A 27,761-nucleotide genomic window follows, 5' to 3' on the forward strand; every position below is an offset into this window, starting at 1 on the left:
TCTGAAAGCAAAAATATGAGAACAGAGGAACTTACGTAGGCCATTCAGCCCATTGAGCCTGTTCTGCCATTTAATACAAGGATGGCTGATCAAACAGTTCAATGCCTTTTACCCCCACTGGGTGGCATGGTGACTCACAGTGCCAGGGACCCAGGTTCAATTTCAGCCTTGGGCGATAGTATGTGTGGAGTTTGCACATAGTTTCGCCCCACAGTCCAAAGATGTGGAGGTTGGGTCGATTGGTTGTGCTAAATTGCCCATAGTGTCTAGGGATGTGCAGGTGATGTGGGTTAGCCATAAGAAATGCAGGGTTACAGAGCTAGGGGGTGGGTCTATGTTAAGTACTCTTCGGAAGATTGGTGCACTCAATGGGGCGAATAGCCTACGTCAACACTGTTGGGGTTCTATTATTAACCTTCTGCATCAGTGGTGATCAGAAATATAGTGATCCCTCCCTTATTCTTCTGGGACAGGGAATTTCACATTGTTCCGACTAAAGATAATTCTGATCTCAATCCTGAGTGATATTCTCCCTCTTATTCTAAAATTATGCCTCTTGGTTCCAGAATCCCTGTCGAGGAGGAAGTATTTTGTAGAGAAAGAAATAGGAAAAGACTTAGGAAAAGAAAACAAAAGTGTTGGACATGATGTGAAGTTGTTGAAGTGACTGCTGGGAAGTCCCCTCACTGCCGGGGGGGGGGGGGGGGGGGGGAGGAAGAGCTGCTGCTGTTGGACATGATGTGAAGTTGTTGAAGTGAGTGCTGCGAAGGCTGGCAAGTCCTCTCACTGAGGGGGAGCTGCTGCTTTTCCTCCAGCTTGTACCTGACTTCACAGGAAGCACACATATCGACAAACGTGAGCACCGGACAAGACCGTGTATAGAAACAGCAAGCAGCCTAAGGTCATGGTCATGCCAGTCTCCCAGTCCGTTTGCACTGTCTAATATGGGAAATAAGCTGAACACAGCATAGCAGATTGAAAGTAGCACAGGTAACTCCCAGCCTCAGCTGGAAGGAGTGTGTGGGGCCTTGGACAGTGAGGGGCATAAAAGGACAGGCATTCCATCTTCCGAGAGTTCGATAAAGATATGACAGAACAGGTATCTCAATTCGCCTTTATTCTTCAGTAAGTTTGCAAAAACTCAGCAGTCTTTAGATCTTGTTAAAAGCAGCAATATCAACGCTTTGCACCTGAAAAAGAAAGAAAAGTTTCTGATTAGAAGAGCCAGTCACACCAACTTACCGCCAGGCTGCTAGGGCAATACAGCACTGGGGTAAAATGTGCAGATGCGAACCCCAGATTAGATTTATCATGCAAATGCCAGAAGTAGGAACATGGTAATGGGGAACAAGAGCGTTGTGTCAGCATAGAGTCCAGAGGACATCGCTGGGCTGCAGCTCCCTGGAGGATGGGAGATGGAACATGTTCAAGGACATATCACAGTTGGGTGGATAGGGCCCTGAATCAACCCGCAGACATTCACAGTCCCACCAGAGGGTCTGGTGTTGAGGCAAGGCTGGCATTAACTGCCCATCTCTGGTATCCTCAACCTGGTGGTGTTGGCTGCTTTCTATGATTTGTGCAATGCAGCTATTCTGAGCGGGCCAGTAGGGAAGGAATTCTGTAATCATGGCCCAAGGATATCGAAGAAATAGCTGATTTATAGCCTGCTTTGGAGAACATGTGAGGGAAGTGATGTGAGGGAGACACTCCATCCTACCATGACAATTCTAACTGACCCAGCGGCAGCAATGTTTCGAGCTCCCTCAGCCCCCCACCACAGCCAGCGTTACAGTTCAATACTCACGTAATCCTCAAACTTGGTGATTTCTTCCTCCAGCAGATCTGTGCCAACCTTGTCGTCCTCCACCACACACTGGATCTGGAGCTTCTTGATGCCATACCCGACAGGGACGAGTTTGGAGGCTCCCCACACCAAGCCATCCATCTGGATAGTCCGCACACACTCCTCCAGCTTCACCATGTCTGTCTCGTCGTCCCACTGCAGAGAACAGGCCCGCACCTCACTCCGGTGACACTTCAAATCACACTCCCAGAAAAACAACATTGACTGTCCAAAACAGCTGCTCTTGTCTGAACGTGTCCATCTACCATCTCAGTTGCGCAGCAGCCCTCACTGACGTCACTGGTCTGCCCCACCCCACCCCCTGCAGGGAGCCAAATGCCCATCTGTCTGTCATAAACCTAGTTTCAGTCCAGGCAAGAGCTGGATTTCCTGTATGGGCTGTGACTGGGAAGTTAAGCTCAATTGTACATCCATGTTTCCTGCCAACATCACTAATGTCGACTGTGTATACTAAATTGTATGCCTCACTGTGTCTAAGTACCTTACGATCTGTTTGTCCTTGTTGCTACGATTTGCCATTACTGCTTGCAAAACAAAACTTTTAATGTACTTAGGTACACTTGACTAGCATCAATCAAATCAAAATTGCAATTGGGGCCGAGGAATCTCCTTGGGACTGCATCACATCTCCATTACTTTATTAATAAAATTTCAATTGAAATCCATGCTCCCCCACCGTTTAGGCTATGAAAACGTTAAACAATATCGGAACAAATACGGATTCCTAAGAAATGCTTTTAAATGAACAGAAATTACAAAAGAGACTTCGGTAAAGTTTTAAAAGGCTAGAAATAAAAATAAGCTCTATAAAACCAGAAAATGACTTACCTGCTGCTCCTGGTTTAATTTCTGGGATTACATCTTGGACAGTGTACACACTAGAAAATGATGCTTTTTTTGGGGAATGGGAGTCTGTGAAATCAGGTCAAGGTGAGATTCAGAGGTGGAGATCAAATGACCAATAGACTTCTGATGAAGGGAATTACATGTTTCTGAGTGGAGGTATGCAGATTTGACCCAGAAATACTTACAACTGCAAACAGGATGGAGTAAGGGAGTGAGTGGTGGTGAAAGATTGTGAAGAGATCAGAATATTGTGGAGAGATCCCCAGAGCCTACTTCAGGATATCACTTGGTAACATAGCCAGCTTCACTCCCATTCATAACATGAACTGTTCATTCAACTATATCACAAAGGGATGCCTTCTTTATAAAATTAGGCAGAGTGAGTGGGGAGAAACTGTTCCCACTCATTGAAGGTAACAGGCAAAAGAAGCAACTAGGGGCTGAGGTCTCCATGGAGGCATAGGGGGAGATTTGTGAGAATGCAAAGATGATCTTGATTTGTAATAGGACCCATGCCACGCAGCTAAAGATTCTGCATTGGATCCATCTGGCCCCAGACCATGTCTCAAAGTTTAAGCTGGGAGCACCCCGTTTAGTCCTAAATTTAAGATAAACACCGGTACTCTCACTCATTGTTTATGGAATTGCCACAGGCTCCATACCTATTGGAGTTCTGTAGCAGGGATTACAGAGAGGGTCTTCAGGGCCAAGTTTAAGATGGACTGTATCGCTCTTCTCCTGGGCCTACCCAATATTCCCTCTTTGGATGCTCATGGGGAAAACTTTTTAATATCCTCACTTTCCACACTAGGAAAAATATTTTAATATGTTGGGTTTCTGAAAACCCCACAGACCTGTTGGGTTGGTACAGGCTTATCATGGAACATATCCCTCTGGATTTTTTTATGAGCATAGTTCATCAGAAAACAGAAAATTTTTAAGTAATATGGCAGCCCTTTCTGGACTACTTGGATGCAGATTTATCTGTCATTTTAACTAGCTAATTTCGTGTAGCTATGACTTAGTGTACTTGATGTCCTTGAAGGAAGAATTGAGTACTTTGTGTGACCTCTTGGAGGTCGAGAGCTAGTGTTTTGTTGTGCTGAACTGTTCATTAACTACCTTCACTGATTTGTGTATTTTGCACATGGGTTTAGTAGTGTTTCAGTTGTACTGTTCATGCTTTTTTTTCTTTTTGTTGTTATATGTATATAGAATAAGGTTCTCTGGTGTTGTAATTTCTTTTTGAATGGTTTTGTAAAGAAAGAAAAGTTTAATAAAATTCTGTTTAAAAAAAACAACAAAAGAAGCAATAGCAACATGAGAAATGATTTTCATGCAGTGTGGTTAGAGTCTGGAATGCACTCCTGGACACAGCTTTAATGGTGATATCCAAAAGGGAAGGTTAAAGGAGGAACGTGCAGGGTTACGGGAAGAAGACAGGCGAGTGACATGAAATGAATCGCTCATTGGGAGAACTACTGGCCTCCTTCTGAGCCACAATTCCAACGTTTTAAAAATTTCAAGTCTTGATTTGACAGAATCTGATAGCACAGAAGGTAGGCAATTAGCAATGTGCCTGAACCAGTTTCTTGAAAGAGTTTCTCAATCACTGTCCTCCTTTTCATGGAGAGATTGTATTGTGTGCTGAGTGTTATTAATCGATTTGCTTCCGATCCACATTACAACAACCCGCAGTGCAAAGTTTAGTAACCTTTTGTCAACCTGCTGTGCTCTCCAGCAGTTTTTGTTTCAAGTTTCCCATAGCCAGAGCTCTGTGTTTATTACAATATTCATTCTGCCTCTGCTGCTTTTGTCAATATCCTTCAATTTGTTTTCCTCTGGTTACCAACTCCTTGGTTAGTAAAACATTCACTCTGTGTACACTATGTTAGTTAGTTGGAAGGACATGGGATGAAGTGCACTGTGCGCGCGCGTGTGTGTGTGTGTGTGTGCAGGCATGCGTGTGCGTGTGTGTGGGAGAGGGGATGTTGGATTGGCTGAAGGGAGGATCACTTACTGGTTTCACATCCAGGAGGATGGAGGACTTGGCGATGACGGCAGGTTTCTTAGATTTCTTCTCTGCGTACTGACGTAAGCGTTCCTCACGGACTCTATCCTTTTCTGCCTTCTCATCATCATCACTGCTTCCGAAGAGATCAATGTCATCTTGATCATCATCGTCATCTTCATTCTTCTTAACCTCGGGCTTCGTTGTGCTGGGCTTTACACGCAAGTGGAATGGCCACAGGTTTATTGACAAAATTCAGTACATAGCAAGACAGGAGAAAGTCTACCAACTTCACACTGAGACTTATACAAAACCAATAAACTGGCCAGTGAGAGGCAGCAACCGCAAGTTATGAGGTAGGGTCAGGAAAATATAGGGTGGGGTAGCATGGAGAAACCATGACAGTGTCAAGGGGTGGTGGTGAAGACAGTGAATGAGACAACAAGCTTCAAACTGTGTCAAAGGTTTGCTGAACATTTTATACCCATTCCAGAGAACAGATGGCCTGTGTTAACATCTCACCTGTAAACTCTGCCAGTGCCACACTCCTTCAGCACCTGTCTCAGCCCTAAATCAGAGGGTCTGCAGCCTACAGTTCTGAAGCTGCAGGATTATATTAGAATGTGGAATATTCCTTATTGTCATTATGAGTTGACATCTATAGCACTGTCAGGTTATTTACTGAACTCTTCCCCATTCACTGTGCGTCTCGACATTTCCCTCAATAAATCCCTCACTCCGCTAATCTCCCCATTTTCAGGTCACCACCCCTGCTACTCCAACTTTATTCCCCAATTAAATGTCCACAACCAAAACTCTCCTATTTACAGGGACTCACTGATAATTCCCCCCCCCCTTGTTTTCTCCTAAATTATTCACAATCCCTGAAGCATAATGGAATTTTGTGGAAAGGTAACCCTTTCCACAGTTTTCCTAAAGGTTCTGTGCATATAGTCACCACATGAAGCACATGGACAGAGTCAGACATAGTCCTACATGATGCTCACCATGGTGGAATAGCACACTGACATTCAGGCTGTCAGGTGAGATACTGAATCCATTCTCCTACACTGGGTCCAGCCCATGTTCTGGGGCAGTGGGGGTTAAGAGAGAGATAGAGAAGAGGGGAGGAAGAGCAGAAGGTAACAAGATTTACCTTGTTGTGTTGGGCTTGTGGGCAGATTGCAGGCTGTGTCCTGACCAAAGATTTCTCCAACGTGGACACACGGGCTTCCAACTTTGACATTGCCAACCGCAGGTCTTCCACCACTAACAGGGAGCGAAGAGGAAATGCATCAAGTGCAACACACCCACAGGCATATACTGGGAACATAGAACATTACAGCACAGTACAGGCCCTGTGAAAATAACCTGATGCCCATCTAACCTAGACCGTTCCATTATTATCCATATGTATGTTGAATGCCCATTTAAATGCCCTTAACATCGGCGAGTCTACTACTGTTATAGGCAGGCCGTTCCAAACTCCTACTACTCTGAGTGAAGAAACTACCCTAATATCTGTCCTAAATCTATCACCTCTCAATTTAAAGCTATGTCCCCTTGTGTTAGCCTTCACCATCCAAGGAAAAAGACTCTCACTGTCCACCCTATCTAGCCCTCTGATTATCTTATATGTCTCGATTAAGTCACTTCTCAACCTTCTTCTGTCCAAATAAAAAACAGCCTCTGGTCCCTCAGCCTTTCCTCATAAGACCTTCCTTCCATACCAGGCAACAACTAGTAAATCTCCTCTGAACCCTTTCCAAAGCTTCCACATCCTGCCTATAATGCAGTGACCAGAACTGTACACAATACTCCAGGTGCGGCCTTACCGGTGTTTTGTACAGTTGAAGGATGACCTTGTGGCTCGGAAATTTAAACCCCTACCAACAAATGCCAACACACCATATGCGTTCTTAACAACCCCTATCAACCTGGGTGGCAACTTTCAGAGATTTATGCACCTGGACACCAAGATCTCTCCGTTCATCTACACTGCCAAGAACTTTGCCATCAGCCCAGTACTCTGTATTCCTGTTATTTCTTCCGAAGTGAACTACCTCACACTTTTCCACATTAAACTTCATTTGCCACTTCTCAGCACAGCTCTGCAACTTATCTATGTCCCTTTGTAACCCACAACATCCTTCGGCACTATCCACCCAACTCTGCCTACCTTAGTGTCATCCGCAAATTTACTGACCCATCCTTCTATGTCCACATCCAGATCATTTATAAAAATGACAAACAGCAGTGGCTCCAAAACAGATCGTTGCAGCACACCACTGGTAACTGAGTTCCAGGGTGAACATTTCCCATCAACCACCACCCTCTGTCTTCTTTCAGTTAACCAATTTCTGACCCAAACCGCTAAATCACCTTCAATCCCGAAACTCCGTATTTTGTGCAATAGCCTACTGTATGGAAAATTATCAACCACCTTACCTTCATCTACTTGTTTTGTCACCTTCTCGAAGAACTCAATAAGGTTTGTGAGGAACGACCTACGCTTCACAAAACCGTGTTGACTATCCCAATTCAAATTATTCCTTTCCAGATGATTATAAATCCTACCTCTTATAACCTTTTCCAACACCTTATCCACAACCAAAATAAGGCTCACTGGCCGATAATTACCAGGGTTGTCCCAACTCCTCTTCTTAAACATTTGCTAGCCTCCAGCCTTCTGGCACTACTCCTATCGACAATGATGACGTAAAGATCGAAGCCAAAGCCTCTGCACTCTCCTCCCTGGCTTCCCAGAGAATCCGAAGATAAATCCCATCTCACCCGGGATCTTATCTATTTTCAGATCTTCCAAAATTGCTAAAACCTTCACTTTGTCAACCTCAATCCCATCTAATCTTGTAGCCTGTATCTCAGTGTGCTCACTAACATTGCCTTTTTCCAATGTGAATACTGACGAAAAGTATTCATTAAGCACTTCTCCTATGTCCTCAGATTCCACACACAACTTTCCAATACTATCTTTGATTGGCCCTAATCTTACTCTAGTCCTTCTTTTATTTCTGATATACCTATAGAAAAGCAGTGCATCTCCTGTTACCCAGGGAAAATAGCTCCTCCTTGGGGAGTACGGCAGATTGGTGGGTTTTTGAAAATGTATTGATTTTGGTCTTGTGTGAAGTAAAGGCTACATCGTGGACCACAGCAGTGGAGACTAAGTACCAAATAAACCTATTTCAAACTTTCTTGGGCCATGAGGTGGATGCTTTTCAGGAGTTGACTATGGTTAGCAGGAAAACATTGGCTAAAGGGCCTGGTCCAGTGAGAATTCAGACAGATAACGAAAGCAGTAAAAATGTGGATGATTTGTTCAAGTTTCTATTGGACTGGAGAACAAATGAAGTTAAGTCAAATAAACTCTGCTCTTTCTGAACACCAGAATAGACACTCAAGTTGCTCAACCTCTGATCATATAACCCCAAATAAAAAGCAATCTATTGCAGATACTGGAAATCTGGGACCAGCACAAAGAGGATGGTGGAGAAACTCAGCAGGTCTGGCAGCATCTGTGGAGAAAAAAAAAAAGAGTAAACCTTTGGAGTCCAGCATGACTTGCTCAGAACTCAGTTCTGAACAGAGTTCTCAGGTGGACTGCAGCGGTTCAAAGCAGCAACTCACCATCACCTTCTCAAGGGCAACTAGGGATGGGCAATAAATGCTGGACCAGGCAGCAACGCTCACATTTAATCAGATACAACCTGTTTTGTCATCACTATCCTTTCCATCTAGATAGTGATGGAACAGAGATTTAGTTCCAAGTCACAATGGGATGGCTCACAGGAAACTTCACTAGCTTTTGGTGCCATGTCTTTCCCAAACGATAGACACCTTCAAGTTATCATCTTGATTATTCCACAACAAATCCCAAGGCACAGCTTGAACAGCAACAAATGGATTGCTCACAATATTCTGGCCAATGCAAGAGCATGTGGCTGAATCACTAACACAATGCAGATAGCTCAGATAGGAGTGACATATCTCCACATCACTCTCTTCTCCTTTTACAGTCACAGCACACTGACCAAACTGACGAAAGAAACTCCCACTTACCCTGGTGCAAGCTCTGATTCTCCTTCTCTAGGCTGATGACCCGGGCACACATCTCGATATCTGAACATTGCACAGCACTCTGAGGAAAGAGCACACAGGAATTAGCCTTACACGCACATGTAGAGAGAGAGTGTGTGTGCGTATATGTGTGTGTGTGTGTATATGTGTGTGTGTGTATATGTGTGTGTGTGTATATGTGTGTGTGTGTATATGTGTGTGTGTGTATATGTGTGTGTGTGTGTGTGTGTGTGTGTGTGTGAGTGAGTGAGAGAGTGACAGAGACACATGTTCAAACAGCAGCAAGTGAACCCATTCTTCCTCCAGCCCTCCTCCCCATTTGGCAAGTGGTCGAGTGACAGTAGGTGTTCTGATTAATGATAAACTGCAAAATCAGAGTCTTACCAAATGGGTGCAACAGAAAGAGAAACCAGGACTCCCCTGGAAATGAACAGAAAGCACTCTCTCTCATACATACATACTCAGGGCAAGCAAAGAAAGGAAACCCCGAATGCCCACACATTTGCTGATTCATGCATTTGTTATGAAATTTCTTTTAAGGGATAACTGATCAATAAAAAAAAAAGCTAGTTGAATGCTCAGTGCATCAGGGGCTTTTCCCTCCAGGTTAGAAAGAGCCATGAAGCTTGACTCCATGCCAATGTGTTGTTACAGGTCTGAGAAGCTCCCCGAGGTCACTATTTGATTCCATTCCAACCAGACTAAATGGACTTTGCAGTAATGCATGGGTTCAGGGCAGATAGTTCTCCCACTCCCATGACTGAATACTGGGCTGTATGTAGATCCACATTCCTTTATTGGGAATAGAGAGAGCTGCTCGGAGGTAAACACTGGGAATAGGGAAACAGGAACTGCCCCATGGTCCAAACTCAATAAGCACTGGTGAGAAAGTACAGTCATTTCAGGGGGAAGCAGAACCTCAGTGCAGAAATCCATTCGTCATGTACAGCACCTCTCACTGTATGGTAAAGCTGAGGACAAGGATTCATGTAGGTGATCCCCAAGGGAGAGTGCAATATAACAAGCAGGATGTTTCAAATGTCACCTGGGACAGAACATTCAGTTCTATGCACCACACCTTATTAAGGTTCTTTTGGCCTTGGAAGTGGGGGCAACACAGATTCATCAGCACGCTCAGGCTCAAAGAGGGTAAAGGGCAGCCCCGACTTGAATATGGAAGGCCAAACTGTGAATGGCATGAAGCTGGCAGACAGCAATCACGAACTGTTACAGGCCAACTTGCAGATTCACTCCGATGGGGCTTACCATGACACTGGGCAGCACCCGTGTCCGAAAGCTTACTGAGAGACAGGGTGCTGTGAATGAAAAAAAAACTGAACCTGGCTATGGTGGGCATTTAAATGCTTCCCTTAGCAGGACACACCACCAGACAAACTAGAAATGTGCGGCTCAGCTCTGCATGCAGCAAGTGTGAAAAAGCCACATTTTATGTCATTAAAGAAAAGGCAAATTTGAAGAATCGCTCAACTACAACCCACCCCCAAACCAAAAAAGCTGCAGCACTGTACTTACATTCTGATGACTTACAAGCAAGACATTCTTCTCAGGAAACAAAAACAAGCAACAGAGCTTTAGTGCTGTGTCAGCAGACATTATTAAAACTCTTTGTTTCAATTCCCATGCAGCTACAAAAACTGGAAACAACTCAGGAACAGCATGGCCCTTTTCCATGAGAAATAGTGGGTATTTTATGGAGGTGAGTGTAACGTGGAAGCTCACGAAGGTGAAAGGATATTATGATTCAGTGATCAGCACTTTACACTCCAGTGTTAATTATAGTCCAGCACAGAAGAGATCAACACCCCAAAGTGCACATGCGTGCACACACACACACACACACACACACGGATGGATTGTGATAACATTGGAGAGGAGAAATACTCAGATATAGTCTCATCTTTGTTCATAAGACAAGAGAACCAAGACAAGAGAACCAAGACAAATATACAATGCACAGGTCAACTCAACGCACTCCAAAATGTAAGATGGTGTAATTTAGTAAGTTTACAAACAGCAATACAGGTAATGGGTTTTAGTGAAGTTAGTGATGTGCTGGGAGAGGTCAGCATGCCACCCAGAATCCACACTGGTGTTGCCATGGAATCTCACGTGGCTTGAAGTTGGATCGACGTTATCCTGGATTGTTTCTTTGGGATTATCACTGGCCTCCCAAGTGGATTGGATCTGATTATGAAAATACATTCACACACTGTACTGTGGTGGTCTCAAAATACACCAACTTTATCTCCACGCAGACTAAAACACACAAATTCACATTACACTAACTCAGCACTTTAAGACAGGAACCCAAATCAGCCTTATTTTTTTTTGCTACTTTTGGGCTGTTTTCATGAATTTGCTTAACAGTATGGTCCAGTTTAACAGTGTGATACCCATTTAATTGTCACTAACCTTGGTGTCAATTCAGTGACTTTTTAAAACCCTGATCTGGGGGTCAGTTTCATTTACTCCCTTCAGTGCACTTTGATTCCCTATTCTTTCATGGGAGATAGTCTTTTTTTTAAATTGAGAAAAGCCCCCTCTTTAAACAAGCACCAAAGCTTCTAGTGATCTGAACGGGCAGTTCTCATTCCCACTGCTTTAAGATGCTTCAGAACACAGTCAAGTTGAAGCAGAATTTTCACATCAATTTATTTATGAAATTCAAATTGCCAACCTCGGCTGAACCATCCAGGGAGAGTGGGGATATGCCTGACCAGAGTGTGAATATTTCCTCTGGCATGCATGAACTCGAGTGGTCACTCTCCAAACTCAATTCTAATACGAACACCTAATGTGGCAGCCATCTTTCACAGATATGCACAGAAATATTTGGGAGGGGGGAGGTGGAAGAGAATAAAATACTTAAGTGAATAAAATGTTAAGTGATTTAGCAAAGGACTGACTGAGATGGAAGCTATTTAAGATGCAAATGAGACGTGTCATTGTCTGTAAATATTAAGCCCACAATTGGCTCTCTCCACAGTACGTTCTGCATAACTGTTGTGTGGGAAAGTTCAGATCCCTTTCTCACAGGACCAAGATTAATGTAGAACATCCTGGTTCAACTCTATAAGACATGAAAGGGCATGGGCCTGATCACTTTACAACACAGAAACAGATCACTCAGCCCAAGGCCACTTATGCTGCACTTGGAACTTATTAGCACAGCCCTATCAGCATAATCCCCAATTCCCTACTCCCTCACATCCTCACCTGTCCCCATTCCTCAATCGGGATTTGTGATACTGAGCTCCACATTCTGACCACTCTCAGTGTAAACAGGCTTCTCTGAAATTCCCTATTAGATTTCTTGGTGACTTTCTGATACTGATAGCCGTTAGATACACTTTTCCTCACAAGAGGAAACATTCTCTCTGTATCCACTCAATCAAAACCTTGCTTAATTTTCAAAAACCTCCAGCATCCCAGACTGGAAAGTGTTTTAAAAAACTCTCCAGTGCTTCTATATTTCTTTGTAATAAGGCAATCAGAGTTATACACAGTATTCCAGATGAAGTCTTGCCAAAGATCAATGCAAATTTGGCAAAACGTTTTACATTTCATTCATACAAATACTTGTTTTAGTGGCGTCAGGTATTGTGCACATCATTTTTGAGAGATTAGCTGCACTTACTTAACTAGAGTGATCCTGAGAACACTGCACTGGATGTTCAGTGTACAGAGAGTTAAACCAGCTAACTGAAACAAAAACAGCCCCATCTAGCGTTCTCTCAGCTGCATCAGGAGAAATTAAAATGTACACGTGCAACACATGCACATCTAATTCAGATCATCAGGGAATTCTGTACAATTCAGTCCAGCCCAAGGAACTAGCAAGAAGTGCAAACCAGCTTCTGTAAGGAGTAGATCATGCTTACTGACGCTGACCGAATTCTACATACGAACTAAGTCGGATTTCTCCTTCTGGAATTCGGAGTTAATAACTATTCAAATTGATATGAATAGAAGTCTAGAATAAAGATGACTGACTCTTCTCACCCTCCAGTTCCCTCACCACCATCCCAAACAATTACACAAACTATAGCTGTTAGAGGGTTATGGGTGATTTAACAATTTTCCAAGATATTAAGAAAAGCTAGGGTTCAGTTCTTTGCACAGTTGAGAATGAGGGAACGTGGCCTAAAAATTAGAGTCAGATCTTCCAGTAGTGAAACTAGGAACAAATAGCATCAGACTCTGGGTCAATAGATCAAGATTGATGGCATTCTGTTAACCTATGGGTAAAGAAGGATATTCTGTTTCCGCTAGTTGGTATGTCAGTAACTAGGGGTCACAACTTCAAGTCTGTCAGCAAGAGAGCCAGGAGTGAGAAGAGAAGATACCTCTTTACTAGAGAGCTGATAGGATTTGGAATGCACTGCCTGGGAGAAAGGCGAAGGTGGATTTCACAGGAGGGTTCAAAAGAGAGCTGGATATATATTTGTAAGTGAAGAAGTTAGAGGGCTACAGAGAGAGAGCTGGCAAGTGGGACTAACTGAGTAGCACTTTGGGAGGCAGTACAGACACAATGGTCAGATGGCCTCCTTCTGTACTATAACATTTTATGCTTTTATTCTATATAAGATTAAGGCATTTAGGGACAAAGTTGGATATATGGAACTTTATTGCATATCAGAGCTCAGCGAGTCACAGAACAGTCTCAGGGGCTCAATAATCTCCTCCTGTGGAATCCAGGTCCTGTATCTTCCACGAATCACATCATTAGCTTCCCTCCACCCACAGCAAAGATCAGATACAATAGGCATTACCCTTGGTTACAGAGAACAGAATCAAAAGCAAACTGCCTATTTTATACTATTACTCAGTTGGAGAGTTACACAGGATAATGATGGCTGCATTTATTTCAACAATATAGTAAGTAGCTACCAACGGGTTAAAAGGGACAAATAGGCCTGTCTTCTGTCATTTCTTATACCAGGAATTTAATGAATCAGCTGAATGTGACTTTATTTACAATTTGTTAAGTCAATCCTAAAGTTTCATTCAGACTTAATTGAAAGTTAATTTTGGTAATTAGCTATTTAGTTAAATTATGCTGCTTTATTACTGTCACATATTTAAGAAAGTTCTTTTTGTTAAAATACCCAATTCTATTCTTAGTCATGACGGGAAAAGACACCAACTTGCGCAGACATTTTAAACAGAATGCAGAGCAAAAACAATTTAAACCATTGCCTAGCTTTCAAACAGTTTACTGTCATTTTTTGGGAAATTCTTTATGTACAGCTAAACGGGCATCTCAAGTCTGCGGCCAGCTACGAGGAGCAGGTACTCACTCCGGCCAGTGACTTCTGGATATTCTCCCTGGCTCTGGCAATGTCTCGAAGGATGTTACTCGCTCCATTCTCCTAGGCAGTGCAGAAAAAATTGAGTCAACAGCTTGATCTCTGGTCAAACGACAGCAGAAATAAAAAGAAAAATCTGTGGGTTATAATCACTGGTTCAGGAAGAAAATTGCAAACCAGTAAAAATGCAAGAAACAGGTAAACTTAGTGGACCCCCAGTCAACCAATAGGAAGGATGGATAGAGACGCACGTCCAACCCATAAGGCAGTGATTTCGTTGCCAGAGAGTAGCTAGACTCTAGCTGGGTTACTCCTCCTCCAATTTTCTACGTTTACAGAAAGAGTGTGGGCCGTAGAGAAAAAGGACAGCCTCGCCAAACAGTAGTCGGAATAAAATTGCAATTTATTTGTAGAAGTCAATTCTCCTATCCCACCCAAATTTCATTCATCATCCAACAACTGAGATAAAGAGAATGATCAGAACAAACAGCATCAGCATTCAGAAACAGAGACCCTGCAGGCAAAATGGAGCACTAACATTTCTGTCATGTGCTATTTAAAGCTCTATCCCATAATTAATAACATTTACAAGTGTAAGGAGTGCGTTTCTATGCACCAATGCACTTTTTAAAACATGCATTCTGACAATCTGAAATGCACTGCCTCAGAGTGGTGTAAGTGTAACTTTCAAAAGGAAATTTCAAAGATACTGGCAACGCACAGTCAGCTGCGCAATACCAAAATACTGCTCTTGCTGGAAATCTTGTGTCAACGTTGGACACCAGAAACTGAGATTTACAATTATCATGTTATCATGTGCAATGGCTTTTGGTGTGGCGGAATGGATTAGAAAATTCCAATTCACAGAGAATGCTGGAAAAATTCTGGCAGCGTCTATGGAGAGAAAACACAAGTGAACGCTTCCAATATGACTCTTCTTCAGAACTATTTCTTCATAACTCATAGCATTAACTCTGTTTCTCTCTTCCAGATCTGCAGAGTTCCTCCAGCATTCTGTGCATTTGTTTCAAAAGTCAGCAGTGTATTGGGCAACAAGCAACGGAGGTAAGTCTTACTGGATAGTTCTTTCAAAGAGCCAACATAGTTAGGTCAGGCTGAATGGCCTCCATTTGTGCTCTTCCATTCTATATTTCTACAAGATGACTACTGATGGCTGTTGAGTTTCTACAGCACAGATTGAAGGGCTATTAGAAGCAAACGCATCAGGTGGCTCCCTCTCTACCTTTATCCATTGTCTCTCACTCTGGCTTGTGATTTGGCACTGGAGACTCCCCTGCACCCTGACCCAGTGGTACGCTTTGTCCACTACTTAGTCATACCCAACAAAGTGAGACATCGAACAGGGCCCACTTCAACTTCCTTCTCTCACCTAAAACCGACGGGAGCTGAGGGAGTAACTCCACCTCCAGGGGCTAACACTGGGGGGAATCAATTTCAGAATGCCTGAATGATCTTAAGATCAGTATAACATGCTAGGGAGTTCTCAAATATATTTTCATACAATTACACCAGTTTCCTGCTAGCTTAAATTTACTCCAAATACCTCCAAACAAATTATCAGCAAATTCAGCAATTAAGATTTAGATGATTCAGTAAGAACCAAGAAAATGGTAAACGACGGGGAGGTGTGGCATTGTTAATAATGGACAGTATTACGGTGCAGAAAGGATATTTGAGGACTCATCTACTGAGATAGTATGGGCTGAGGTTAGAAACAGGAAAGGAGAGGTCACCCTATTGGGAGTTTTCTATAAGCCTCCAAATAGATTCAGAGACATAGAGGAAATGATAAGATTATTCGATAAGAGCGAGAGTGACAGGGTAGTTATTATGGGGGGGGGTTTAACTTTTCAAATACTTACTAGGAATACTATAGTTTGAGTACTTTAGATGGGTCAGTTTTTGTCCAATGAGTGCAGGAGAGTTTCCTGACAGAACGTAGACAAGCCAACAAGGAGTGAGGCCACACTGGATTTGGTACTGGGTAACGAACCTTGCCAGATGTTAGATTTGGAGGTAGGTGAGCACTTTGTTGATAATGACCACAATTCGGTTATGTTTACTTTAGCGATGGAAAGAGAAATGTATATACTACAGGGCAAGAGTTATAAGCTGGGGGAAAGACGACTATGGTGCAACTAGGCAAGACTTAGGATGCATAGGATGGGGAAGGAAACTGCAGGAGATGGGCGAAATTGAAATGTGGAGCTTATTCAAGAAACAGCCACTGCGTGTCCTTGATAAGTATGTACCTGTCAGGCAGGGAGGTAGTTGTCAAGTGAGGGAGCAGTGGTTTACTAAAGAAGTTGAATCTCATGTCAAGAGAAAAAAGAAGGCTTATGTTAGGATGAGATGTGAAGGCTCAGTTGGGGGCGCTTGAGAGTTACAAGTTAGCCAGGAAAGCCCTTAAGAGAGAGAGAAGCGAAGTCAGGAGGGGACATGAAAAGTCATGGCAGATAGGATCAAGGAAAACCCAAAGACTTTCTATAGGTATATAAGCAATAAAAGAATGACTAGAATAAGAGTAGGACCAATCAAGGAAAGTAATAAGAAGTTGTGCATTGAGGCAGAGGAGATGGGAAAGCGCTACATTAATAGTTTTTGTCATTATTCACACTGGAAAAAAATGATATTGTCAAGAAGAATACAGAGATACAAGCTTCGAGAATAGGTGGGATTGAGGTGCACAAGGAGGTGTTTGCAATTCTGGAATGTGTAAAAATAGATAAGTCCCCTGGGTTGGATGGGATTTATCCTAAGATTCTCTGGGAAGCCAGTAAGGAGACTGCCAAGCCTTTGGCTTTGATCTTGATATCAACTTGTCTACAGGAATAATGCTAGAAGACTGGAGGATAGCAAATGTTGTTTCCTTGTACAATTATTTCCCGGAAATAATGATTCATTTCCACATTAAGAACCCAGTCTTCGAAGGCAGGATCAAAAAAGTCAAGCTTCCCAAATAACAGCATAACACTTAATCCCCCCAACTTTCAGACAACCGTTGCAAGCAAATTTCTTCAAGATCATATTTTTCTCTATCATCACCACTGAAAAGTGGCAGCCGGCATCCTGTCACCGAGTCACCCTTTACTTACACGTGCATAGTATTTGACACTGGGTCGAGCCTGCTTAGAACTAGCTTTCAGGGTCAACAGAATCTCTGACATGCCTGTTTTTTAAAATTTCTTTTCCTCCTCAGTAGAAAGACACCAACAGCAATAAATAACATACACTGACTGTGGGGTTCCAGGTTGTCCAACATCAGTCCCCTCTCCTCTTTAAAAAGAAAAAAGTGGAGAGTCCTTCATTCACAGATTCAGCTCCCTCAGAGCCAGCTCTCAGAATACATAGAATGGCTAACACTTTTTTTGAAAAATTGAAGGGGAGTGCACGGATTTAAATCAAAATAGAGTTAGAGGGGGTGGGGAGTTGGTTGTAGTACACTCCATTCCCTGCAGTGCCCACCTTTCCCTGAAAATCATGAGGGTATTCATGCATGTTTATTGCTGTCAGCCAGGGCTCCCTGATTGGACCAGATTGACAGCCCAATCAGGGAACTCATTCTATGAGGTCTTCCTGGCTGACCTCATTACAATCACTACAATTGTGTGTTAGACAGTTAGGGCAACAAGGTACAACCAAGTTAATCTTCAGCAGCCTGTTATAATCAGCCAGTACTGCCAAAACAACAGCCTCTATTCCAACACTTGCTCTGTGGTATGAGGAACATTGCAGTGGCAAAGATAGAATTTGGTATCAAGATTAAACAGAAGTTACCAGTTACTTTTGAGGATATGGGTGTAATGTTCCTCACAAACTGGACAGCTTTGTCACATTAGCTCAAAGATAAGGGACTGCAGGAGAGTCCAAACATTAGCACCGTACAATTTATAGGTGCGAATCACAGAGAAAAGTGAGACTTTAGGTTTGAATTCAAAGGAACTTTCATGTTTCTCCAGAAGATGAACAGAATGAGTAGTCTAAGTAAAAAGAAGACAGGATTGTGTTTTGGACACTCTTGATTAAGTGCTGCTTGTCACAAACCTAACAAAATGCTGCTGCAAAATCCATCAATCTGATCATGGGTGATATGGTCCTGGGGCTCTGTGACAGTCAGGACTCCCAGCTGTCTGACAGCACACTGAAAAATTTCTGATGTTCCCTAATTAAACCTCTGTCTCCTCCTTTGAAAATCTACCTCTCTGACTAATGTTTTGATCACCTGCCCTGATGTCTCACTTTGTGTCTCAATATTCAAACACTCTGTTATCTAAGCATTGTAGGATGATTATTAAGTGCTATTAAATACAAATTCTTGATGTTTTACATCAAAAAGGTTCCGGCTGTTGGAATCTATTAGGGTGACTGCATCAATGTAGTCAGACCTGCCGGGGATGAAAAGAAAGCTTTGATCGGAAACAAGTAGTAGTAGTAAATAGGGGGAAGGACAGCAGAACATGCAGCACCTGACAGGAAAAACATAAGGAGTTACAAGCTAAAGCTATCAAGCAGTTCATCTTCAGCCACTGACTGATGTTCTGTGCATGCTTCTGTTTTCAATCAAAACAGCCACATTTTGATACTGACTTTTAAACAATGGAAGGTCATGTGGATCAGGATCTCAAAGTCAACTCTTAAAATGGAAAACACGATCCACTGACAGCAGTGGTTCGAGAAGGCAGCTCACTACCACCTCCTACTGGGCAACTAGGGACGGGCAATAAATGCTGGCCAGCTAGTAATGCCCATGCCCTTTGAGTGAATAAAAAAAAGCAAAACCGTCACTACTTGAAGGGTTAATAATGTCTGATTAAACAAGTTACACAACACAAGGGGTTAACACTAATGCTTTGTAACGTACCTGCTTGGCTGGTGAATTCTGTACTTTGTCGGAGACTGGGCAGTTCAGTTTAATGTAGTATTGCGTCTCGGCATCATCATACTTGTATTTATCGAACCAGATATTTTCCTCTGCAAGGAAGTTAACTGCCATGTTCCTGTAAGGTAGGAAGGCAGACATTAGGCACAATTAGACACAGTAGTTCACAGTACAGTAAAGAGATACCATTCATAACATTTACACAACACATCACTATCAACAGACTGGAAGATGGCAGCTCAATAGGAGGGGTCAGGCGGCGGGAATTTGCACTTTGTCTTACCTCTCGATGTTGCCTAAAACAGATTTGTTGTTCCCCCGATGCACTGTATAATAACTAAGGGAGTAAGTAATTATAACATATTTACTGCACAATTACACAACATTTGCCCCTCAACATCAAAACGAAATGGCGGTGAGATGGCATACACAGCTCACTCCATATGGGAGTACCACATCTCTACAGTGAGCTTTATACCAAGTGCAAAGAGGTCACTACAACCTACCAACATCACCCCATCCTCTCAAGCAGAGGAAAGTCCAACTTAATCAGGCTCTTTATTTGCATGGATTCCATAGAACCTTGACATGGGTCGGTTTAGCTCAGTTGGCTGGATGGTTGGTTTGCGATGCAAATGGACACTAACAGCGAAGGTTTAAATCCCATGGTGATTACCAGGAAGGACTTTCCTACTCAACCTCTCCCCTCATCTGTGGGGTGGCAACCCTCGGGCTACATCTCTCTCTAATGAGAGCTCAGCCCTATGGTCTGGTAAGAATGTGGTGACTTTACCTAACACCTACAGCCTACTCCTCTAATCCAACAGGATGCCAAGTCACAGTGGTTCTGCAAGAGTGATCATCTCGCTGTGTATCATGTCCACATATGAATTTTGGCTGTGAGCTATTGAACCATGGGGTGCATCACAGTGCTCTCTTGTGCCCAGGAACTCAATTCAGCTTGGGAGCTGAAAGGACTAACCCTTTCTCATTGTACTGGGTAACTGCTCGGTGGCCCCTCACTCCACGTTTCCCCTTGTAAAGCAGCAGCAAAAAAACTAAACAGTGCCACAAAACAAATCTGAGAACCATGCAACATGCAATGACAGAAATGAGCAGCAGAAAGCCAACCCTCTAGGCTATCCCCAATAGCCTGTCCAAGGAGTCAGAAAAACCACAGCCTCTATAAAGCCTCCCCACTCTCAGAAAAAAACCACCCCAACATCTACAGCAACACAAGCTGCAGCCAAACACTCCTTTAAAAAAGTGCTCAGTTACTTATTCCTCTCAGCCCGATTAACTGAGGGAGACTGGAACGTGGGAGAAGTGGCTAGCCAGGGAGCATGCTGTTAAAAAGCACTGTTGAATTACAGCATGTTCACTGTGTCTGTTAACAAGACATCAGCCACCTGTGGGAGAAAGGAGTCATTAAGAGATGCTCATTTTAAAATCACCAGGGTGAGTAATTTTAGTTGTTGTAGCTCAGTTGCAGCTTGTGGGAAAAGGTTTAGAGAAATTTACAGACAGTAACAATGAAACTATGCAATATTTAAAGCAATTCACAAAATAAGGAGCAGATTAAAAGGATTCCATTTGATGTGAATGGGATGAAAAAGGAGTGGGGACATTGGAAAGGGAGACTGGGGTAACATTGAGCTGGTGTCCTACATCAGAACTTGCTGAAGGCACCATTCAATAAAATATTGACTTTCTATTCCTTGTGTCACATGACAATGGAACTATCTGCTGCCAGGGAGTTTATCATACAGAGCATAGACATTGGGGAGAGTGTGCATGCACAGATGCAGAGAAACAGAATGAGCAAGTATCCACAAACATACCTACCAACCATGGGCAGCATGAGCCCACAGGCTTCACCCATGCAGGGAAGGCCAGAGATGACAGGGATATTAGGAAACAAAAATGTTACTGGGGACAGAAAGCACTGACAAATAACAGGAAGGATAAGGTCAGTTTCAAGGAAACTTACTGTCCTTACCCTCTCTGTCTTAGTCAAGGCTTTTTAAAAATTCATTCATGGGATATGGGCATTGCTGGCTGGGCTAGCATTTATTAGCCGTCCCTAGTTGCCCTTGAGAAGTGGGGGTGAGATGCTTTCTTGAACTGCTGCCGTCCATGTGCAGCACAATGCCCTTAGGGAGGGAATTCTAGGATTTTGATCTAGCAGTAGTGAAGGAATGGCAATATATTTCCAAGTCAGGATGGTGAGTGGCTTGGAGGGCAACTTGCAGGTAGTGGTGCTCCTATGTTTCTGTTGCCGCTGTCCTTCTAAATGGAAATGGTCATGGGTTTTAACAGGTGCTGTCTGAAGGCTCCAGCCCTACTACCACATGCAGGCACATCAATCAGCAATTCATAAAAACACACCAAAACCCCCTCAACGCAACCGGCGCCAGGGTGAGATTTAAATTCAACATAATAAATCGGGAATTACAAGCTAGCGTTAGTGACAAAGGCAATGAAACCATTGTATAGATCATAAACACCCTCTGATTCATTAATGTCCCTTAGGGAAGGAAATAGATAAATAGATAGATACCCTACAATATGGAAACAGGCCCTTCAGCCCAACAAATCCACACTGATCTTTCGAAAAGCAACTCACCCAGAACCATTCCCCCACCTTGTATTTACCCCTGACTAATGCACCTAACACTACGGGCAATTTAGCATGACCAATTCACCAGGCCTGCACATCTTTGGACTGTGGGAAGAAATCCATGCAGACACAGGGAGAATGTGCAAACTCCACACAATCGCCCAAGCAGGAATTGAACCCGTGTCCCTGGTGCTGTGAGGCAGCAGCACTATCCACTGAGCCAACATACCACCCTTTTGCCATCTTTACCTGGTTTGGCTGACATGTGACTCCAGATCCATGGCAATATAGTTGACTCAACTGCCCTCTAAACAGTGCATTTTAAGGGCAATTAGGGATACACAACAAACCCTGACATTGTTAGTTACATTCTGGATTAGTGGTGGCTGGAAGAGCACAGCAGTTCAGGCAGCATCCAAGGAGCTTCGAAATCGACGTTTCGGGCAAAAGCCCTTCATCAGGAATAAAGGCAGTGAGCCTGAAGCGTGGAGAGATAAGCTAGAGGAGGGTGGGGGTGGGGAGAAAGTAGCATAGAGTAAATGACCTGGGAGTTGCAGTGGGAGAGGGACTCCCTGAGATTCTTGTAGAGAGAGGAGGAAAACTTCTTCAAGGCAGGCATCCTTGCAAGAGGATTCGCAGTAGGGTTAAAATCAACAAGGTAAAAACAATGACTGCAGATGCTGGAAACCAGATTCTAGATTTTACCTCATTTGTTAGTTACACCCACACTCCATTGAAAAATGCACCACAGGGCAGGAATGAACATAAAATTAACGGTACGCAGGTATGAAGGCTACATTAAAAAAACATAAAAAGGCACGGAAATAAACATAGCACTACCAGTAAATTCTTTTCTGCACCCGTCATTATTTTAGAATATAACATGACAGATCCTTCACCCACATCAAATACAATGGTATATGTAAAACAACTCTGCTTCACCCTCACTCCTCCATTACAGTCAGAGTCCCTAGATCATATCACTCCCTCACAACAAGTTGGAACTTTGTCGTGCACAGACTGGAAACTGGCAACACCCACATTCTAACTCAGAAAATTCATCACCCCACCAATGTGTAAAACTGCCTCTGAATTCTATTACTCCCCCCAATCCCTGTGGGTGGATGCTCATGTGGAGTCCAAAAATGAGTAGTCAGAACATACCAGCCACAAAAATCCACTCAGATCAAGGGTAACAAGGTTCGAGTGGGGCTCAGCAAGACTTAACATGGCCCTGATTAACTGGAGGCAGACATGATCCCACCCAAATCCACTTGCCTTCATAGTGCTGGCCCTACTTCATGAGGATTGAGCGAGAGACATAAAGCCAAAGCAGATCCAACGCATGCTGAAAGATGGCTCAAAAATCAAAACTAACTTCACAGCTAAAAGAAGGGGAACGGTTAGGAAATATTCAATATGTGTCAAGCCTACTTATCGTGGAGCCTCAGGCAAGGTGGTGCAGGAGCAGCTCTCTCCACTAGTGGCGCCTGCAATGGTTCTAGTTTCTGAGGCTGGTCGGCAGCTCTCTGCATTTGAGCCAGATGATAACGTAACTCGGCGGCATCATACATGGGTTTATTAAACCACACCAGCTCACTGTCCTCATGAACAAGGTGCTGAGCAGCAGCCAGAGAATCCTCGTTTACTGGGGACAGCAAGCAGTGAGAACCATTGCGATGGGCAGAAGCAAGGCTGGGGGCAGCAGGTCTCTGGCCCTTTGGCTGGGGACAGCCTTCTTTGACCAGGGCTGGGCCACCATGCAGCTTCTCATGGTAGAGTCGCTCAGCATCATCGTACAGCGGCTTTTCCAGCCAAACCTGGAGTGCCAATGGGCAGTGGCTGGCATTTGGGAACATGCCATTGACCAGAGAACTGGGGTCTCGTCCGGTGGGGAAACCGGGAGTGATGGGGGTGGCAGGGGTAGCGCTGATGTAGCCTTCATCTGGAGTTGCCCACAACTTTGGGGCAGTGGTGACCCCAGAGGTTGGGATGGGGAGGGAGCGTGGGATGTCACAGACTCGTGACCGTAGGATGAACAGACGCTCGGCCTCGTCGAAAGTGCTCTTGTTGAGCCAGACACCGTGCACCAGTTGATGCCAGGCAACTAGGGAGCGTGTCTCACGGCTGGGTTTGGCATCCCTGCCAATTGCTTTGGTTGTGGTTATTGTGTCCTTCACTAGCTCTGGACCAGGAATCATAGGAAGCCCGGTCATCTCCAGCTGGTGTGAACGCTCCACCTCTTCTGGCCAGGCACGTTGTGATTGCTTCCTCCGTTGCGTCATTCCCGCCTCTTGTTCCTGCCTCTTCGTGGCCACATCCCAGGTAGATGGTGCCAACTCAGTGCCCTGGACAGCCTGTACCACAGCAGAGGCAGCAAAGGCCTGCTGGCCCTCATGGAACAGTCTCTCTGCCTCATCGAACTTGTACTTGTCCATCCATATAGTCTCCAGCAGGTAGGGATGCTTCCTGATCCTCATCGTCTGCAGCGTCCAGTTCAACACAGCAGAAGGGAAAGAGATAACACAGTAAACAAAGAAATAAACAGAGATGGCACACTTCAAATAGTTATTAACAAATGATACAGACTAGGTGAACCAGGCAGGAAAGTCCTGATAGCTTTCAGTTAAACAGCAGAGCCTACATTCAGACGGCCTGTGTTTCAGATATCGCTGCTTTCTGAGGATAACCATATGACCAAATGTAACCTCCTCAATGTATAGCGTAACCAAGTAACATTTAAAAGAAATCTGGAGATTCTGAGCCTGAGTGATCAGGGAACAGTGTCCTAGTCCCACACTGTAAAGAGTTCTGGATTCCCTTGAGTCGGGGAGGTTAGAAAGCAGGCCCCGTGGCAGAGTGAGGGAACCCGGTGGAGATGAGTAGGGAAACTAGACCACCAGTTAGTACTGTATTGGGGACAGAGGTGCACACAATGAAATTTGCCTGGTCATTAGCTTTGTGCTGGAAGCCACAGGCGTCACTTCAACATGTAGCACACAGCAGCTTCATCAGGGATCAGAGAAAACTTGGCAACCAGCAGGCAGACCCGGCTGCTTGGTTTCCATATAGTCAGTCCGTGCTCTGGGAATGCTTCATTCACACTTGGTCTAACAGCCAGATGCTGTGAGGGCACATGGTTTAATCTGACAGCAAACTCTGGGCTGCTCAGAGCTACAAGTCTCTACAGGATAAACCCTGCAACACTGGGTGCTTTAGAGAAGACCCCAAAAGGTAGGGAGGGACAGGGAGAGGAGCTGAAAGGATGCTGTATAATGATAGGTACTCACCTTGTTATCCTACAATTGACAGCATTGAAGAAAAAAAAAGAGAGAACATTTAAAAAATGATTGCCACAAATACAAACATACAGCATTACAGCTCACCACCTCAAGGACAGATCAAAAAAGCAGTGCCAGCGCCAAGGCAACTGCTTACTCCCAGAGCTCAACTGGAGTCCCTGCAGGAGTCCCCATTGGCAACGAGAAGAGCGTAAGCTCTCCTGATCTGAACTCAGTCTGAGCACTGAAGATAACTTAGCAAGCAGCACTCACACCTAAATCAGAAAGTTTGAGTCTCACTTCTGACCTGACCAACCAGTTGATAGAGCTCTGTATTATCCGAGGTGCCATCTTTCCAGTGAGATGTCAAATGAAGGCATCGTTAAAAGATTCTATAATGGGATTTCAACGATCAAGGAAGCACACACACTCAATGTAATTAGAAAAGATCAGCTCCTTGATATATTGATCTTTGCGTGAGCTTGCTGTGTACACTGATTCCTACATTTCTACACTGTAACAGGGACTTCACTTCAAAAACACTTAATTAGCTGTAAACACTTTAGGATATCCTGATTTCATGAGTGGCACTTATATAAATGCAAGCATGCCTCCTGTTTGCTGACCAACAGTACTCTAGTAACACAGACTAATCCACTGTGAGCCCTTTGCATTAGGGAGCAGCAGCTGTACTGGACATCCACGTTCCCTGGTACCAGTGACACATGCTGGCATCAAACAATCAGACAATTCACAGTGAGCAAGAACCTCCTGGTCCCACTCCATCACCAACCCGGTCATCAAAACACTCTCCTGTTATATCACAGCTGTCAGCCCCCATTGACAGTATCATAGCTGACAAGTCTGACAGTCCAACATTGTACTTACAGTTCGATTCAGCTCTCACCATTCTCCGCAAACTCAGGCAAATCTTTCTGAGTTTACCCGTTTTGTATGAGGACTCCCTTGGAATCAACCATAGCCATAAAGTTACTGTCTGCTGACAGACATGCCACCCCTGATGACAACGAACACCCGCGCTCCAAAATACAGAAGTAGACCGTTTAGCCTGTCGAATCACACCTAGAATTAAGTGGAATGTACTTCGCAGGAACAGGCCATTTAGCCCCATAGTTTGCGCTAGTGTTTATTTTCCACACAATCTTCATGTCATTTTGTGTATTCTGTGTAGTGGCCTCAAATAAATCTTCACAGGGCCACAGTGGGAAGCGCTGAAGGTTTGCCTGAATGTAATCAGGATGCAGTCAGAAACTGCAAAAGTTAGCTGCCGCCACGGACCTGAGGCAAACATTGAGACAGTGAGGTTACACTTCATGCAGATTCGGCATTTTAACCCAACCCAACCCTTTTGTACCGATTCTCCGCATTAGGATGAGAAGGAGGTCATTTAGCATAATCGCGTCCTTTTCATTGTCTTGCAAAATACCAATGATCTGTAACCTCAAAACCAGGAGTCACAGCCCGTGCTCACTTTATGCTAAAACCAGAGAAACTGTTTCTATTGGTTGATGGCACACAAAATGTGAGGAATATGCAAGGAAGAATCTTGCTTGTCACCTCCAAATCCCACGACGAGTTGCAAAAGCAAAAATTACAAATTATGACAATCACTCGAGGGAAAATAAACCAACAAGGATGGAGCAAGCCAACAGAACCAACGGGATTACTCCAAAGACAGTATGGACTCAATGGGCCAAATGGCCACTGTCTGAGACATAAATACACAATGGCACACCCACAGCTATTCAGCTCATTCCATTCCCTGTCCAGTCCCCACCCAATTGTTTGCCTTTCAAATGTGTTTCCAATTGCTTTATCACAAAGAACTGAAATTAACTTAACTGATTAAAGAAAATATTTTTTAAATCTTCTCAATATCAAGTTTAAAATTAAGAACTAATTGACTATGTATTTGAGGGAGGAAGGTTTAAACGTGTCTCAGTTTTTCCATGCTCCTGACCTTTGCAGCAAAGCGTCTGTGGATTAGGAGGGTCAATGAAATGACCTTATTCACTAATGTCAAGAATAGAATGGTGCTGGAAAAGCACAGCAGGTCAGACAGCATCCAAGGAGCAGGAAAATCGACATTTCGGGCAAAAGCCTTTTATCAGGAATCAAAACCAACACTGCATTGTATAGAATCTTCCAAAAGGCAACCCAGGAAGGTCTAGAGTGGGGAAAGGAGGAATGTAGAGCTCTTGTAGCACACAGTCCCCTACCTCTGAGCCAGTAGGCCCTTGACCATCAGAAATTGGGGCAGAATTAGGCCGTTGGGCCCATCGAGGCTGCTGCGATATTCAATCATGGCTGATGAGTTTTCCCAACCCCATTCTCTTGCCTTCTCCCCATACCATCTGATCCCCATACTAATCGAAAACAAATCTATCTCTGTCTTAAAGGCACTCAGTGACTTGGCCTCCAAGCCTTCTGTGCCAGTGAGTTCCATAGATTTACCATCCAGGGACTGGGAGCTTCCTGTGCCCCACGTGGACAGTGGACGCTGCAGTTCACAACCGGTGCCTCCAGGGGGCGGATCGCGCGATCTACCCCCGCCCCCCCACAATCCCGAAAACAAACTCAAACTCTTCATTTTAACGGTCACCCACAGCAGGCACTCCCTTCTTCCCTCTCTCCACTCCCCCCGCCGCCGCGTCCGGGCCTCTCCTCGGTGTAAAGCGGAGTAAGGGCCGCTCTATCGGACACTCACCGCGATATCTCCCTCACCGCCCAGCGTCCCTGCCTTCACCCAGTGCCGGAAAGACCGCGCCTGCGTACTCGCGGCCCCAC

The 27,761-nt window shown here is 44.1% G+C and overlaps 1 protein-coding gene across 4 annotated transcripts; it reads right to left on the reverse strand.

Annotated features, from left to right (window-relative positions):
• Positions 1–1,100: 1,100 nt before the first annotated feature.
• eef1db (eukaryotic translation elongation factor 1 delta b (guanine nucleotide exchange protein)) lies at positions 1,101–27,761 on the reverse strand. Of its 4 annotated transcripts, none has more exons than XM_043690869.2 (9): positions 27,682–27,761; positions 19,035–19,170; positions 14,144–14,215; positions 10,953–11,027; positions 8,805–8,883; positions 5,881–5,993; positions 4,734–4,937; positions 1,808–2,002; positions 1,101–1,190 (listed from the first exon to the last, which is right to left on the reverse strand). In XM_043690869.2, the coding sequence occupies exons 2-9, from the start codon at positions 19,164–19,166 to the stop codon at positions 1,152–1,154; spliced, it is 909 nt and encodes a 302-aa protein (XP_043546804.1). In that variant the 5' UTR covers positions 19,167–19,170; positions 27,682–27,761; the 3' UTR covers positions 1,101–1,151. The 4 variants fall into 4 exon arrangements, with proteins under 4 accessions (XP_043546804.1, XP_043546798.2, XP_043546801.2 ...); XM_043690863.2 differs by lacking the exon at positions 27,682–27,761 and adding an exon at positions 23,107–24,167; XM_043690866.2 differs by lacking the exons at positions 10,953–11,027; positions 27,682–27,761 and adding an exon at positions 23,107–24,167.

Source organism: Chiloscyllium plagiosum, unplaced genomic scaffold (genome assembly GCF_037043375.1).
Source record: "Chiloscyllium plagiosum isolate Xiang-an unplaced genomic scaffold, Cpla_swu_hap1 HiC_scaffold_5, whole genome shotgun sequence".
In the NCBI taxonomy this organism is placed as follows: domain Eukaryota; kingdom Metazoa; phylum Chordata; class Chondrichthyes; order Orectolobiformes; family Hemiscylliidae; genus Chiloscyllium; species Chiloscyllium plagiosum.